Source organism: Artibeus jamaicensis, unplaced genomic scaffold (genome assembly GCF_021234435.1).
Source record: "Artibeus jamaicensis isolate MK-2021 breed Jamaican fruit bat unplaced genomic scaffold, CSHL_Jam_final scaffold_1964, whole genome shotgun sequence".
Classification (NCBI taxonomy): domain Eukaryota; kingdom Metazoa; phylum Chordata; class Mammalia; order Chiroptera; family Phyllostomidae; genus Artibeus; species Artibeus jamaicensis.
In genome coordinates, this window is record NW_026522030.1 from 32,752,886 (window position 1) to 32,768,865 (window position 15,980).

The following is a 15,980-nucleotide window of genomic DNA, read 5'->3' on the forward strand; positions in this document are numbered from 1 at the left end:
GGCACTCAGGGTGGGCAATGTCACACTGTCTACCCTGGCTCTGACCCTGAGAATTCTCGGGGAAGTCAAGGCCAGGAGACTGACCCTGCTGACCATGCCAAGGTCTGAAGCACTTCAAGATAAGGGCTACTTCCTAGGAAGCCCTGGACTTTAGAATCCACATGCAGATGGCTTACCATTCCTAGATTATACTGCTTTTCATCACACATTTTTGTAGAATATACTAGGCACTGTTAACCTTCCTAATTGACTGGGCAGAATATCTGGTAATTCTTCTCTTATGTTCAGGTTTATTTTTCATTTTATGTACATCAAATGCTGTCAAATACTTTAGAATTCAACCAATATTTAATTATTACTTATCTAGTTGGTCCGACGGTTGTGGGTTATTGTTAAGCTCATAATTATTACTTATCTAGAATAAGATGTCATATACATGCTACAAAACAGTTAAGTCCCACAAAAGAGGGAAACATACTAAATTCCCTAGTGGGAATGTGGGCTAACTATACCTAGATTCTACCTACGCCTACACTTCTAGAGCAAGGGAAAGAGGTGACATTGAGATGGATCTTCAAGAAGAGATAGAACTGCCAGAAGAGCAAGGGGTCAGGTGAATATTCCAGGTGGAAAGACTGGCACAGCAACAGGAAAGCACTGAGCTAATATCTGGGGACCAATGGGAAGTCCAGTTTGGCTTTAACAGGACAGAGCCGGAGAGCCAATGGAAAAAGTATTTCAGGACGAGTAGTCAGATGCCTTTAAAACTCAGAGAAGGAATCTGTTTAAAAGCCAAAGGCAAACGGAGGCTACCAATGGCCTCTGAAAAGGAGATGGCACCAACAAAATGAAACTTTAAGATGGTCGTCTCGAGCTTGAAGCTCAACCGTCTTTCTTGTTAACTAGATTCCACATTACACCAGCGTTTTCTGTTTCTCCGGGGCCTTTGTACTGGCTGTCTCCCCCGCCTGGACCCCCCCTCCCTGCCCCCTCAGGTGGCTGGCTCCTTTGTAACATCCAGGGCTTTGCTCATTCCTCCTCAATGAGCCTCCCTGGCCAGCCTACCTAAAGGAGTTCTCCCATCCTCTGTCACTGAGTCATTTTTTAACATTTTATTTATTTAGTTTTAGAGAGAAGAGAAAAAGGGGAGAACGAGAGGGAGAGAAACAGGGACGTGTGTGATAGACACATCCATTGACTGCCTCGCACATGCTCCCAATTGGGGACCTGGCCCGCACCCCAGGCACTGTGCCCTGACCCGTATCCATGGAAACCTTCCGCTTCGCGGGGCGGTGCCCAACCCGCTGAGCCGCACCAGTCCCGGCCCCCAAATCTCTTTTAACTCAACTAATGCATTTTGCTTTCCAACAACACTTAAACTTTGCAGTGATTTTATTCATTTCATTACCAGTTTATATCCTGACTCCTCCCATGATAATATAAGCTCCTTATGAGCACACAGATCATTAAAGACAAATGTCATAGTATTATACCTATTTAGAATGGCTGTTAAACAATAGGAACTCCATAATTATTTCTAAGAGCTTTACTGAGATACAATTCACATATCATACCTTTCACCTATTTAAAGGATACTACTCAAATGCCTTTTTTTAATCCTCGCCCAAGGACATTCCCATTGATTTCAGAGAGAGGAAGGAAGTGAGAGCAAGAGAGAGAAACATCAATTGGTGGCTCCAGTATGTGCCCCAAGCAGGAATCAAACCCACAAACCAGGAATGTGCCCTGACTGGGATTCAAACTGGCCACCTTTCGGTGCATGAAACAACACTCTAACCAAGTGAGCCACGTGGCCAAGGCTCAAATGTTTTTAGCATAGTCATGGAGTTGTACAAAAATCACCACAATGAATTTTTGGATATTTTCATCACCCCAAAAGGAAAGTACCTGCTAGTTAGCAGTGACTTCCAATTCCCCCAATTCTTTCAGCCCCAGGTGACCACTAATCTATTATTTCCTGCCTCGACAGATTTGCCCATTCTGGACATTGTGTACAAACAGAATCATACTATATATGGCCTCTCGTAACTGGCTCCTTTCACTTAGTACAGTGTTTTCAAGCTCTGTCCACATTGTAGCACATGTCAGTTCATTCACCTTTATTGTTATTGCCTAATAATATTCTATTCTATGGATATTCAATACTTCGTTCATCCATTCATCACTCACTAGACATTTGAGTTGTTTCCACTTTTTGGCTCTTACGATTAATGCTGCCGTGAACTTCCATCTGCAAGTTTGAGTGTGAACAAATGTCTTCCTTTCTCTTGGGTATATACGCAGGAGCAGAACTGCTGGGCTACGTGGTGACTCTGTTGAACCAGACTGTGTTCCAGAGTGGCTGTACCACTTTACGTTCCCAGCAGCAGGGCAGGCAGGTCCCAATTTCTGCGCCCTTGCCAATACTGCCATTGCCTGTCGTTTCGATTATAACAAGCCCAGTGAGTGTGAACTAGAATCTCACTGTGGTTCTAATTTGCATTTCCCTGGCGACAAATGATGTTGAGCACCTTCTCATGTTTATTTGCCATCTCCTTGGAGAAATGTACTTAGATCCTTTGTGCCCATTTTTAACTGGGCTGTCTTTTTATTACTGACTTGAGGGGTCCTTGATATATTCTCGATACAAGTCTCTCAACCCAGACAAGATTTAAAAATATTTTCTCCCATTCCATGGGTTGTCTTTTCACTTTCTTGATGGTGTCCTTCAATAATTATTTTCTTAATGAAACAATGAATAAGACTAGTCATGTAAGACAGAGAAAACCTGTGACCAGCTCCTGAGTATGTGGCAAATTTGTGACTGGGTGGGACCTAGAAGGGAATGTGAAGCACCTCTTTTCAGCTTCGGGGTTTTTTTTAACTACTTAGCACTATCCAACTGGCCCAGAAGCAATGAGATTGTCCAATGACGAGTCAAAGAATTGCAGCATTTGGTAAACTGGCTCACAGGCACTAACCAAATTGAAAGCTGCTCCAGAGTTTAAAAAAAAAAAAACAGAGAAAAAGGTTTTGCTGGAAGCTAGGCTGTAATAAATTGTAAGTGGCCTACAATTTAGTTTTCTCTTGAAAAACTCTGAAATTGATGAATGAGGTCCTCCACACACACAGAAAAAAAAAACCCCACATGAGTTAAATTCAACTAGAATAGGTCCAGGATAAGGAAGCAGTAAACTTCTAAATTTACAGTTTTGGGTATCTGCTTGTAAGATCAAAGGCCCCGGGACTGCCCCGCCCTGCGCTGCATTTGCACCAGAGAGCACTGCCCGGTTTTATTTTGGTTGAGAAACTTCAACTAGTGAAAACAAGGTATAAGCCCTGGGAACCGCGATACAGAGAGAACTGGTGTATTTTTACAGCTGGAAGAGCTTCTCTGAGGAGAAAAATACCAGACCTTGAGTACTTATTACAAAAATATCAGATCTTAAGTGCTTCGTACAAATATATATATGGTGTGTGTATGTGCTTTTAATAAAAGTTAAATGGTTTCAGTGCTGGCATGGTATCCAGAACATAATTATCCCAAGACACAAATAACCTCTTAGATAACAACAGAAGATTAAACTAGAAACTTAATGCTTCCTTTGTGATGCTAACCCTAAATTAACAATCAGATTAACATACAAATGCAAACAAAATTAATCTATTATTCAGAGCAATCTAAAATATTACAGAAAAATCTATAAATAATTTTAAAACATATTTTAAAGTATATCTATATTCCTAGAAGGCAGTAAAGATTAGACAAATAACCTAAAAGACATGTTCAGAACTTGTTCATTTTATTATATAAAATAATGTGTATAAAGGACAGAATACATGTCCTGAATCAATTATAGGTTTAATTATTGTAATGGAAAGTAGACTACAGTACAGCTTAAGGTGGAGATAAACATAATATGTGACATGGCATATGCCATTTTAAATCATCCTTAAATATTATTTCTGGTTTCACACTCTCTGTTTATATTCTTCTCCATATTCAGTGTCCAGTGCAATCTTCGGTTCTCAAATCAAATATGGGAAGGCCCATTTGGGAGTTAAAAGCAATCACCCATGTGTCTGCCTTTATCCCTTAAGTTGATACAGGCCCTGCAGTGCAAATAACAGCGCACAGATGTGTAAAGCAGAGATAATACCTACATTTATCAGAGGAGAATTGAAGTATGGAGCAAACTTCATATCTATCTGCCGAGTGTGTATGCCAGCACAAATTACCTGGAGTCTGCGTTGTATCCAAATGGAAAACCCTTTCATTCTCCCAGCCTTACGGTGTCTTTACTCCATTTAACCCGCTGGCCTTCACTTGTTCTCCACCTAGTCGATCAATCCTCCAGCACATCCTCACCTTGGACCTTACCTTGTCATTGTATAGACTAGCTCCAACCTGGAGCTTATAAAAAGAAAAAAAAAAAAGAAGAAGAAGAAGAGAGAGAGAAGAAAGAAAAGAAAAGACAAGACCTTCTTGGATGGCTCCCATCTTTCCACTTCTACCGCTCTTACCAAACTGGCCTTCCATCTCATTTTGAACTCACAGCCCCTGCACTCACCTTGCTCCTTTGGTCCATGACTCCTGTTTTGACCCCATAACCCTCCTTAAACCTGGCACTGTGCTCAAGCATTTCAAGGTGGTACCCCTTGTACTCAACGACCATTCTTCCCCGCCATATTTATCCCCAGCTTTCTCACCTCTTTCTGCCTTCTCTCTCACCCTGGTAAATTCCAACTCCTTTTCTTAACCTCTCTAATCTCAAATTACTGAGCAGGAGAAACAAAAGCACAAAATAATGGAGATTGGGTTTTTTTTTTTCACTCATTCATTTAAGCATTCGTTACTCAGCACTAACTAAGTATAAGCAGCAAATAACCTCATTCTATTTGGCAATTCTTAGGCACCGATCATTGATTCTTATCAGAATTCCCTAAAAAGGTTCCAAAACACTGAACACCCAGACATCAATTTCACCCAGGTCCCTGCTCTCTCTGCAGGTGGCTTTCCCCTCTGAAGTAGCTGATGAGATCCAGGTCAGTCCACACACTTATTCCTTTCTTTCCTCCCCAACTTGAACTCCCCTGAATCTCTACTTCATTTCTCTTGGTCTCAAGACACCAATCTTTCTCTCCTTTCCAAACCCATTCCTCTCTACATGAGCCCTTTAAGCTTCGTATCCCAAGAGTCCACTGTGCTTCTCCTACACCACCCGCTGTGCTAGGTGCTGGGGACACAGACAGTGATGGGGCACCACCCTGCACATAAGAGCTCACCAAGTAATGGAAGGGGAGATATGTGGTCACACACACACACACACACACACACACACACACACACACACACAAATGCGCATACAGGTAGAGTGACCAAATACATCTTCCAAATTTAGACATGTTTGAAAGTCAAAGGGGATGCAAAAATTACTTAATGGAGGTGAACTGATTTACCACAGGTGTAAATCTGGTCTATCTGGAACAAAATGGGATATATAGCCACATTAATTGTAACAGAATGGTGCTCTCAATTATGCAGCCATTAAAATTTGTCTAACACTGGAAAAAGGCTCACGATATAATGTTAAGTGAAAACAGTATATAAAAACTGATTATCACTTGGTTAAAAAAAACAAGATATAATAACCAACACTTATTGAGCATATAGTATGTGCCAGGTACTATTTTATTTTAAAGATTTTCTAATTAAAGATGAGAAAATTAAAGATTTTCTTTATGAGAGGGAGAGAAACATCAATTTGTGGTTGCCTTTTGCACGCCCCCTACTAGGGACTGGCCTGCCACCCAAGCACGTAGAGAATTGAACAGGTGACCCTTTGGTTCACACGCTGGTACTCAATCCATTGAGCCACACCAGCCAGGGCTGCCAAGTACTATTTTAACTGCTTTGAACTCATCCACACAACAATTCCACCATGGAAATACAATTCATTCTTTTTTAACTGAGACATAGGGGGCTTACAACACTTGCCCAGGGTCCCCGACTAGGAGTAGCAGTATTAGGAGGAGTCAAACACACTGGCTGAAGACCAGTGATCTTAACTACCCCAGTATATTGATGAGAAAGAGATCAAGGAAGAAAACATAGGTAGGTGGGAAGATGTATGATGAAAACTTTTGTACTCGTTTCCTGTATTTCCCTTCAACCCCAACTCCGGCTCTCTATTCATTCAAGCTTTGGTGCTCGGAGCGCTGCTAACTTCCTCTTCACCAAATCTTTCAGCCATGTTTCAGTTCTCCAGATTCTACAGCACTTCTTGCTATTGCACACCCTCTAAAGGGCCTTCCACTCTTCCTGCTGCTGTCTGACTATCTTCAGGGCCTTCCCCTCATCCACTCCCCTTACACCCCCCCGCCCCCTAGGTGTGGACATTTTAGGCCCCATTCCCAGCCCTCCTCCCCCTTCCTGCCTCATCTCTTAGCAACCCTGTGCACTTCCACGGCTTCACTGATGCTGAGGATGAGTGCGCCAGTCTTTGTCTTTCCCATCCTAAATTCTCTCCTGTCTAATGGACATTTCTATGTGCATGGCCTTCTATCTCAACTACATTAAGGCTGACCTGGTGCTCCTACAGACTGTTGAGTCCACCATTCTCCTGGTCCCAGGGCTGTATAAACTCTGCAGCCATCCTCACCTTCCCCTCCACCTTCCACTTCCATTTGGTGACCAAGCCAGATGGAATCCATCTCTGCAAGAGCTTCCAAATCTATTTCATCTCCATTTTCACAGTTTCTCTGCCCATTACCAATAATCTACTGACACCATAGCCTCTCCACCTCCTCTGGTTCCTTATGCACACCGCTACCAGCAGACTGCCCCCTGGCATGACTGACCATACTTTACTACCTATAACTCCATTAGTATTTGTCTTGCTGAACCATAGTTATGGGGGAAAATATTCTGGCTCCTTGGGAGCAGAGAATGTCTTATACACCATACAAGGCAGGTTCCCAGGTCTGATGAATCAATAGGTTGCTGCCCCCTTCTCAGGGACCTTTCATATAATTCTTTAGCTTCCATAGTAGTGCCGAAACTCCCTACCCTAGGCATTTCAGGCCTTGTATAATCTGATCCATAGTGGGTTTTGTTCTTGTCCCACATCTGCTTTCCCTTACCCAAGTCATGGCAGGCCCTTTTTCTTTGGGGGAAAGGTCCTTCCCCAGTTGGCAGGCTGCCCATCAAAGGTCAACATCTCTCCCACTTTAAGGATGGTCATGTGACCCGCGCTGACTCACCTACATACTGCCACAGCCATGGGCAAAGTGTCAGGGCCAGGAGTAGAGATATGACCCAATCAAGACAAACTGGAATCTTTTTCAGGGGTTAACTTCAATGCTGGTGAGAGAGGTTCTAAGAATCATACGAGCTTTTCTGCTTGGGGGAAAGGCTCTGTCTGGGAGTGAAGCTGGGCTGGGCAGCAGAGAAGTACCAGGCAGCAGCACTACCTCCGGCTTCCACCAGACAGGCTAACGCTGCTTTGCTGAAACCCTTGGATCCAGGTGTGTTTCAGAATTCAGGATTTTGCAGGTGAGAAAGGTACAATGGGGCACACACTAGAGTGTATTCCACACACCTCCACCTGGCTCAAGGACAACATCCCCATAATCAAACTCATGAATATTTCTGCGAAAAAAGAGTAAATAATGATGCCCTCATTAATGCTGGTTCAGGTCAAGAAAGGTTTTGCCACAAAGAAAGTACAGGTCAGGTAAGGTGTGGCTGCAAAAAGGTCCAGCTTCAGTTTTCAGAAATGCACATAAAGGCATGTGGGCCTGTTTAAACCAACAGATCCTGTTTCCTTATCTGCTTGTTTATCAGTTTGGTGTAAACAGTAGGAGTTGGGCTTGCAACAGTTGTACCTAAAAGGGTCCCATCTGCACTCCTCAGGGGCTGGTCTATATTTCAGTTTTAGTTCCCACTACTCTCCTATGCCTACTCCTATCTGAGTCAAACCTAAAAGGCTATGCTTTGATTCTTTAAATTAAAAATCTTGCAGTGACCATGTTGTAAATCTCTTTATAAACCTAAGCTGTCCAGCCAAGAGATGGGGAACCTTAGCTGGTTGGTTTTCTACCCAGTTGTCCCAGCCCCAAATATTATCCAGGGCTTGGACTATCCTCTCATGGGAGAATCTGGAGCGACACGGACTCCTCCCCTTTGGGTCCCCCCTGGATCCTCAGGGGCAGTCACAGAATCCAGAAAACTACAAGTTGCTCTAGGAACCCCAGCACTCCCTGAATTCCTTTTGAGCAGCTCTGGCCTCCCCCTCAGGTCCCTTCTTGATCAGGTGATGTTTCCTAAGTCGTATTTTATTTATATATTCACATTCATGATGAGGGCACTTGTTTTCAGAGCAATCCTGTGAGGGGTATGGAGCAGGAGTTAGGGCTTCCTGTTTGCAAAATGAGGCACTGAGAGTCAGGTTGATTAATAAAAGGCAAGCCCTGAAGTTTCAGGCAAACCTTCTGACTGCTGGTCTTGCTTTCTTTCTGGCCTCATTGTCCTCCTAGGATTAGCCCAAGCTGTGGAGTTTATTGGCATTGATTGTTCCTTCCTGGTGTCCTTAGATGTAGAGATACAATCTGTTGACACTAGTGAGAACGTTGCTCGAGTGATTTCACTCTGAAGTACATGCAAATTTAACTTTGATAAAATAATAATTAGCAGATCTACAACTACATATCCACACACATACATTTATATCTTCTAGCATGCATGAATGTCGACAAGCATTCATTTTTACCATCCAGGAAGCCAAGGTCAGCTTCTTTGTCAATGAATCCGACCTGAATTGGCCAAGGGATGAAGTCTCCACAGGCAGAGAAATGCCTGGAGAATCTTCAGCCTTGGGTAAACCCAGACACTACTTCACGTAACTTGAACCGACAACACAAATACCCCTCCCTGCCCAGGGGATGTTTCTGGGTCAAGACTCCCTCCCTTAACCAAAGAGTCAGACACCCCTGGACATTATCCCAGCACACTACCCTGCTTCTCTGGCTGACCTTTAAGGTTAGGACCTCTGGATATAAGCTCATGAAAGATAGCAATAAGGCAAATGCAGCTGCCTTGGGGCTCATAAAAATGCAGTGTTCATTTCAAATAGACCCCCAAAATCCCAGTGGCCACATACAAGTCATTCCTAGCCTATGAGGTTAATGCAACAGAACTGCCATCGTTAGGCCAAGCCCTCTGAACTGCTTTTTCTCATGAAAGGTCCCCCTGCTCACGAGAACTACGCATGTGAGGACAGCCAGCAGAGGTCAGGGCTGGGGTCCTTGGGTGTGAAGAGCTGCTCTGCCTGTGCAAGGCCAGATGTATCACACAGGGATCAACCTAGGGCTCCCACAACAACTGGTTGTGGTTACAAAATGCGTATAGATTTTCCCTTGGGGAGCACAGCCCACTCCCATACAACCCGTCAGACTAGCCACGTCCCCTATTTCTAGTGCCAACCACATGCACCCAGAAATCCTTCTCCCCTGTTTATGCGCCTCTCAATCATCCCACATCACCCACAGGTCAAAATTAATCAGCAGAGAGGAAGATTTCAGGATCTTCCTGCTAAAGTATCTCTTCCTACTGATTTAGAAAATGCTGCTTCTCATTTTCCTCATAGAAACTACAGTCAGAATTCAACAAAATATAAATTCACACATGATCTAACATAGTGTACCAAGGTAAGATGCTTTATAAAATAATCAGTCTTCTCATCGAACCCAATTAGAAAATGGGAAAAGGACTTGAACAGACACTTCTCCAAAGAGGACATACAGAAGATCCAGAGACACATGAAGAGATGCTCAATATCGTTAGCTATCAGAGAGATGCAAATTAAAACCACAATGAGATACCACTTTACACCAGTCAGGATGGCTATAATAGACAAAGCAACAAACAACAAATGTTGGAGAGGGTGTGGGGAAAAGGGGACCTTAGTTCACTGTTGGTGGGATTGCAGACTGGTACAACCATTATGGAAAACAGTATGGAATTTTTTCAGAAATATAAAAATCGACCTGCCTTTTGACCCAGCAATTCCACTGCTAGGATTATACCCCAAGAATCCTAAAACATCAATTTCAAAGAACCTATGCACCACAATGTTCATAGCAGCACAATTTACAATAGCCAAGAGTTGGAAGCAACCTAGGTGCCCATCAGTAAACGAATGGGTCCAAAAAATTGTGGTACATATACACAATGGAATTCAATGCAGCAGAGAGAAAGAAGGAGCTACTACCCTTTGCAACAACATGGATGGAACTGGAAAGCATTATGCTGAGTGAAATAGGCCAGGTGTTGAAAGACAAATACCATATGATCTCACCTTTGACAGGAAGCTAAAGAATAAAACAAACAAGCAAACAGAATAAAAACAAAGACACTGAAATAGAGAACAAGTGGGCAGCGACCACAGGGGAGAGGGAAGGGAACTTAAGGGGAAAAAGGGGGAGGGATTTTGAGGAACAAGTATGAAAGACACAGGGATGAGGACTGGGGGGGGGAATGGGAGGGAGGGGGGAGATAGGGCAGGGGGGTGCTGTGATGTGAGAAATAGATAAAAAAACTGTACTTGAAAAATAACTAAATAAAATTTAATATTAAAAATAAATAAATAAAATAAAATAAAATAATCAGTCTTCCAATAGTTTCTTCGCTTTCTTCCATCTCCAACAAGCGTGTCCTATAATATTTAACAGGCTGCAACAAGGACCTGCCAGAGAGGAGGGCACTGCCGTGGGAAATCTGGTAGAAGTATTTAGAATCCAACAGAAAACTAGTTTAAGTCATTAGTTGAAATAGAAAACCATTTTCCCTGTCCACAAAGCTCTGGTTTAGCTTTTAACTCAGCCACCACCAAAATTTTATTTTCTTGATCTTCACATTTTTGCAACTCCTATTTTTAAAAAAGGTCCTTCTTTCTCCCTATCTAAATCAAACTTGAGTCCTGCTTATTTCAGATTCAGAGTCAACACAACTTTCACTGCACGACTATGTGCTGAGCAATGCATAGTTAACTCACTCTATTATCCAGAGATTTATCATTTTACAGATGAAGGAGCAGGGGCTCCATTAAGTTCAAAGACTTCACTGCTTTCATAGACCTTGCAAATGGCATCAATGGAGTTTCTAAGTCTATGCTTTCAATGGGAACTCCAGGTGAAATGTTCCCCCACTATTGCTTGAATATGGCTAGATCCTTCTAGAATCTGGCTTAAGATAAGTTACATGGTTGGAGGAGGGGCTTCTGCTGCTGGTAACCTCTGCTCGGAATCAGGGAGTATAAGTAATTTGCAGAAGGATAAATACAGCTTCTGCCCATTGCAAATAACCTTCACAGGGGACCTTTTTCCTGGGTTCAAATCACCAGAAATCAATCCCTCCCAGATTGTAGATTTAGTCCAAAGGTTCACAATGAACATTAGGCCAGGTATTATGCCTTCATGTCATTTCTATTCTCTAGTCACCATTGTTAGTTGGAAGGGTCAGAGCACACAATTAGTGAGGGAGGACGAAGCCCTCTTTTCCATGCCGGTGCAGGCCAGCAGGCAGGCACATCCACTCTCACCTGGCTCAGCAGGTGCTGGCCATACTAGACAGATCCTGAGGGAGCTAGGAGCCAAGGCTTAAAGGGGAAGGAAGACAGGGCGCACTACAGCTGCCACCAATACCAAGCAAAATACGATATATGCTGACATGACAACTACTACTAATAATTACAGTATCACTTCAGAATTTCAACGCATAACAATTGACAAAACAAACATTATGTGAAAACATACCCAAACATAGTGTATCTCTGTAACCAAAGGGGGGGGGAACCCTCCTTACTGTTCCTTCCAGGAAGTCAAGCACATTCCATTGGCCCATTTGCCTGCCTGCCTGCCTGCCTGCCTGCCGTGTGTCACTCTGCACATCCTATCTTTCATGCACACAAGAGGCACGCCCATTCTGTTCTGTAGAAATCTCCAGGCCAGAAACTTTATCTCTGGTGGTTTGTAAATGCTAAGATGCTATACAAAACATTACTCTGAAATTCTGATAGTCAGAAACTGCTCCTATACTGTGGTGAAAATTCACTGCCTTACTCACCTAAAATATTACACCGAGGATATCGAAAATACTACCAGGACTTCAGAAACAACAACAGGTCTCAGTTCCAATTTGTGACACATGAGGGGGAACCCCAAGCACAAATGGGAAAAAACAGGACAACATTCCAGGGGCATTTGCAAATTAGTTACTGCCCTCAACTGAACCACAGCTGGTTTATTGGTGGAGAGAAAGAATAACAAAAGGAGGTCTAAAGTGTTAAAAGGTCAGAGCAGTTAAGAATGGATAAGAAATACGTTTGGCCCTTACAGTGCAATGATATTGCAGGTGTGAACTCAATTTACCACCCCAAGGACTTAGCATAGGGTTACTCTCCTTTGATCTGCAAAGGAAATGCTTTCCTTTACACTGTAAGAATAGCTGATCTTTTTACACTGCTTATGGCTTTGGTTCAAGGGGTCCTCAGTAACTTCTGTAAGCTCTAAATTTCCCCAGTGGCCTTGTAAAAAACAAACAAACAAACACACCATAAATAGTGTTGGGCAGTATTTGCATGTAAATTTTCTTAGTGTTATTTTTTAAATGAAAAGCCATGGTAGCAGGCTTTGTAAAAAGTCAGGCGAGGTTGCAGGACACTGCAATGTTGCTTGTTCAAAAGCACGTTTGGTGACAAAAGTTCCTCTCTCACTTTGCCATGTTCTACAGTCTCTAAGTCTATGTAACAAATTCATTCAGATGTAGGTCTCTGGGTCCTTGCAAGTCATGAAGCTTCTTTAGATTCAAGAAGTCCAGGTCTGTTTGAATTAAAGACTAGATATTTGCGTCCAGGCTACTGAGCCACTAAGTGAGAACTCAAGGAAACATGGATTTTGCTTTTTCCCTCCCACCCCCACCTCCCCACCCCCACCCCACAGGATGGAGGGATTCTCTAAAAGACCAGAGTCAAGTTGGATCAGGCCTGGACCAGAGAGAGCTAGCTCTGAATCATAGCTGGATGACCCTGTGCCTGTCAGCTTCTCTAGTCTTGCTTCCTCTTTGCTGTATGTGAAGTAATATCCACCAAAATAGTTGTTTTTTAGTTTATGGAGGCAGTATATGTCCGAGAACTTATTCTTCCCAATATGCCTGGTATATGGGAGATGCTCAACATTTGCTGAACCCTCTGGAAAGATCAGCATGACTAGTTTCAGTGTTAACCTTCCCAGTCACACCTGAATCACATGCAGCACACAATTTCATGTAAAAAAAAGACTTGGAGCAGGCTCAGTGTTTTCTACCAGCAGGATCCTAACAAGCCATTTGAAATGAACTCTCCTGAAGATGACAGGCACTCAGGCAACAAAATCTGGCTGGCTTCCCTGACTTCCTTCCAGGTGTGCGTTTGGGGTGAGGTAGATGGTACAGACTGTCCCTTGCCTAGCTCTGGAACATTGCTCTGGAACGTTATCTCCCTTCTGGACCAGCGAAGTATGCGACTTCCTGCTGCTGCTCTTCCAAACCCCCGGCACTCCCTAGCTCTTCCTAAATGCTGCTACAGCAGCTCTGCCACCTCTCTCCTTTCTAGGTGTGGCGTCCCTAGGCTGCATGGCTCGCAGTCCTGGACGTGGAGCTCAATGACATCAGAAATCGCCTGTGCTGTCTTGCTTCGGCAGCCAGCCTCAGCTAGCCCTTCCTCTCACTTCACCCAGGCAGGGCATGCAGGGCACGTGTGTACCCAGCAGTCCCAGAAGCGCATCTGGTGCGAGGGTGCCCCCAGCACCCTTGCCTCCCACCCGGGTCTCCAAAGGACCTGGCCAGGGCATCCTCCTCCCGCCAGCCCCAGGGAAGCCAGTGGGGATGTGAGTATTTGGGGACAGGGGCACTTTCTGGGACCGCTTGCACAGCCTTCTCCACCCCATCTCTTGCAGGAAAGAGAGAAAGCCAAGATCATTTAGCCCGGTGGTATTTCCTAATCTGTTGCGCTAACAATCATCCTCATAACACCATTCAATTTACTGTCCCCCAGCGAAGCAGCTCTGCAGAAAGCCCTCGAGAGGTACCCCACAAACATATCGGTGACCCGTTGCCCGCCCAACTCTCGCCCTGCGCCACCTCCGGGCTCCGCTCAATCTCTGGGAGAAGACTCGCCCTTTTCCCAGAGCAGAACCCAGTCAGTGGGTCAGGGACGTTTCCCACCTCCCCTCTCCAGGAGCCCACACGCAGATCCCCCACGAGAGGCCAAAAAGCCGGGAGGGTTCCCCAAAAACCTGTGCTCACGCTGGGTCCGGCCCCCTCTCCCTCCCTCCGCTCTCTCCTTCCTTCTAGCTCCAATCCCGGAGCCTCCAGCGCCTCCTGAGCCTCCAGCGCCCAGCATCTCTTCTGCCCCCAAAGAGGAAACTTCTTTCTAGGCTAAATTCAGGTCCAAGTTGGAAAGGCTTTCCCTTCCCCGCCTCCCTCTAACTCCAGGTCTCAAAAACCAGAAGGGGCCGACACCAGGGCCGTACTTACCTCCTACCTCCCCCAGCTCAAAAAATCTCAGGCTACTAGTGCTCCCTGACTTTCCATGTCAAAAGGTCTGCTTGGATCTGAAACCACCACGGAAGAATTCATTCATGATTTTTCCCGAGACCCTACCTGTCCCCCGCAGCTTGCAAGAAACAAGGAAACAAAACGCAAACCCCAGCAACTTTGGGGGGCTGTGAATTTCTGTGTAAGAGAAAGAGATGGAAAAAAGAGCATCGCTCAAGAGTTCGGGCAACAGCCGCAAGAGCACATCTAAGAGAGAGGGAAGGGGGCTTGATGAGAAGGGGACAAGAAGCGCGATGTCAAAGAGGATCGCCCCCCTCCCCCCTTCGCAGGGCAGCTTCTGGGCCGAGGGCTGACCACTCTGTGGTTACCTGTCCTATGTTGATGAAGCCGTACTTGCTGGCGATGCGGTTGGCCTCTGGGAAGCCACCGGAGATTTTGACTGCCCAGTGGTTGGTGTAGACGCGCGTCCGGCACACGGGGAGCAGGCAGCACCCAAGCAGCGCCAGCAGGCACAGCAGGTCTAGCCGTCCCGGGCAGCAGCAGCGGCTCCCCCAGCCCATGGCCCCGGCGCTTCGCTACCTCCTTGGCTCGCTCGCTCCGCGCACTAAGCGGCGCGCGCACAACTAACTTCTTCGGCCTGTGCCTCCCCGGCGCGCAGCCCCCGACCTCCGCGGCTCGCAGTCCTGGGAGATCGGCAGGAGGCGGTGAATCCCGGCTGGGAGCAGAGCAAGTGAGCCTCACACCGGCTCCTAGACCATCCCTTGGGCTGCAGGGACCTGCTCCTAGCCCTCTGGCTCTCGGGGCGAACGGCCAGGGCTCTTCTGCTCGCGCGCAGAAGGCGGCTGAGCGGGGCGGGCGCCCTCCAGCAGTCGGATCTCGCCAAGCTCAGCTCCACTAGTCCTCACTCCTCCCAGGGCCCCAGCGCGCCGCGGAGGCGGCAGTACTGGCAGCGGCCGGGTGCCCCCTCTGCTGGCCCGGGCTCCCAGCGCTCGCTAGCTCGCTCCCTGCGCTTCCTCCAGCTCCAAACAGCGCGCGGGGAGAGTGAGCGGCAATGGCAGCAGCGCCTGCTCTGCATAAATGACTCCCCCCCGCCCCCCTTAACACCCCTCCTTTCCCACATACTCTCTCCCCCTCCTCCTCTCCCTCCTCCGCCTGCCCGCCCGACAGCAGTCCCAGCCAGACGCCAACCAGGTCCTAGCGCCGCTGGGTTCTGTCAGCTGTAACCTCCAGAGTCCCCGGCAGTAAAGCGAGACTTTCCAAAGGGCTGGGAAGGTAGCTCCAGTGTAAGCATCTTGGTTTTACTTCCTTCTTTCTCCTCCCTCCTAAATTTCTATGAATTTACCGCCACTTCCAGAAAGACTAAAGAGATTTACACGCTGGTACAAGT

General features: G+C 45.8%; 1 protein-coding gene across 3 annotated transcripts in view; it reads right to left on the reverse strand.

The window, feature by feature from the left end:
* PCSK5 (proprotein convertase subtilisin/kexin type 5) overlaps positions 1-15,652 on the reverse strand; it is a 419,085-nt gene extending 403,433 nt beyond the window's left edge. For all 3 annotated transcript variants that reach the window (XM_053656428.1, XM_053656427.1, XM_053656430.1), the window contains exon 1: positions 14,962-15,652. In XM_053656428.1, coding sequence (XP_053512403.1) covers positions 14,962-15,153 — 192 coding nt within the window. In that variant the 5' untranslated portion in view covers positions 15,154-15,652. The remainder of the gene's footprint in view (positions 1-14,961) is intronic.
* Between the last annotated feature and the right edge of the window lie 328 nt (positions 15,653-15,980).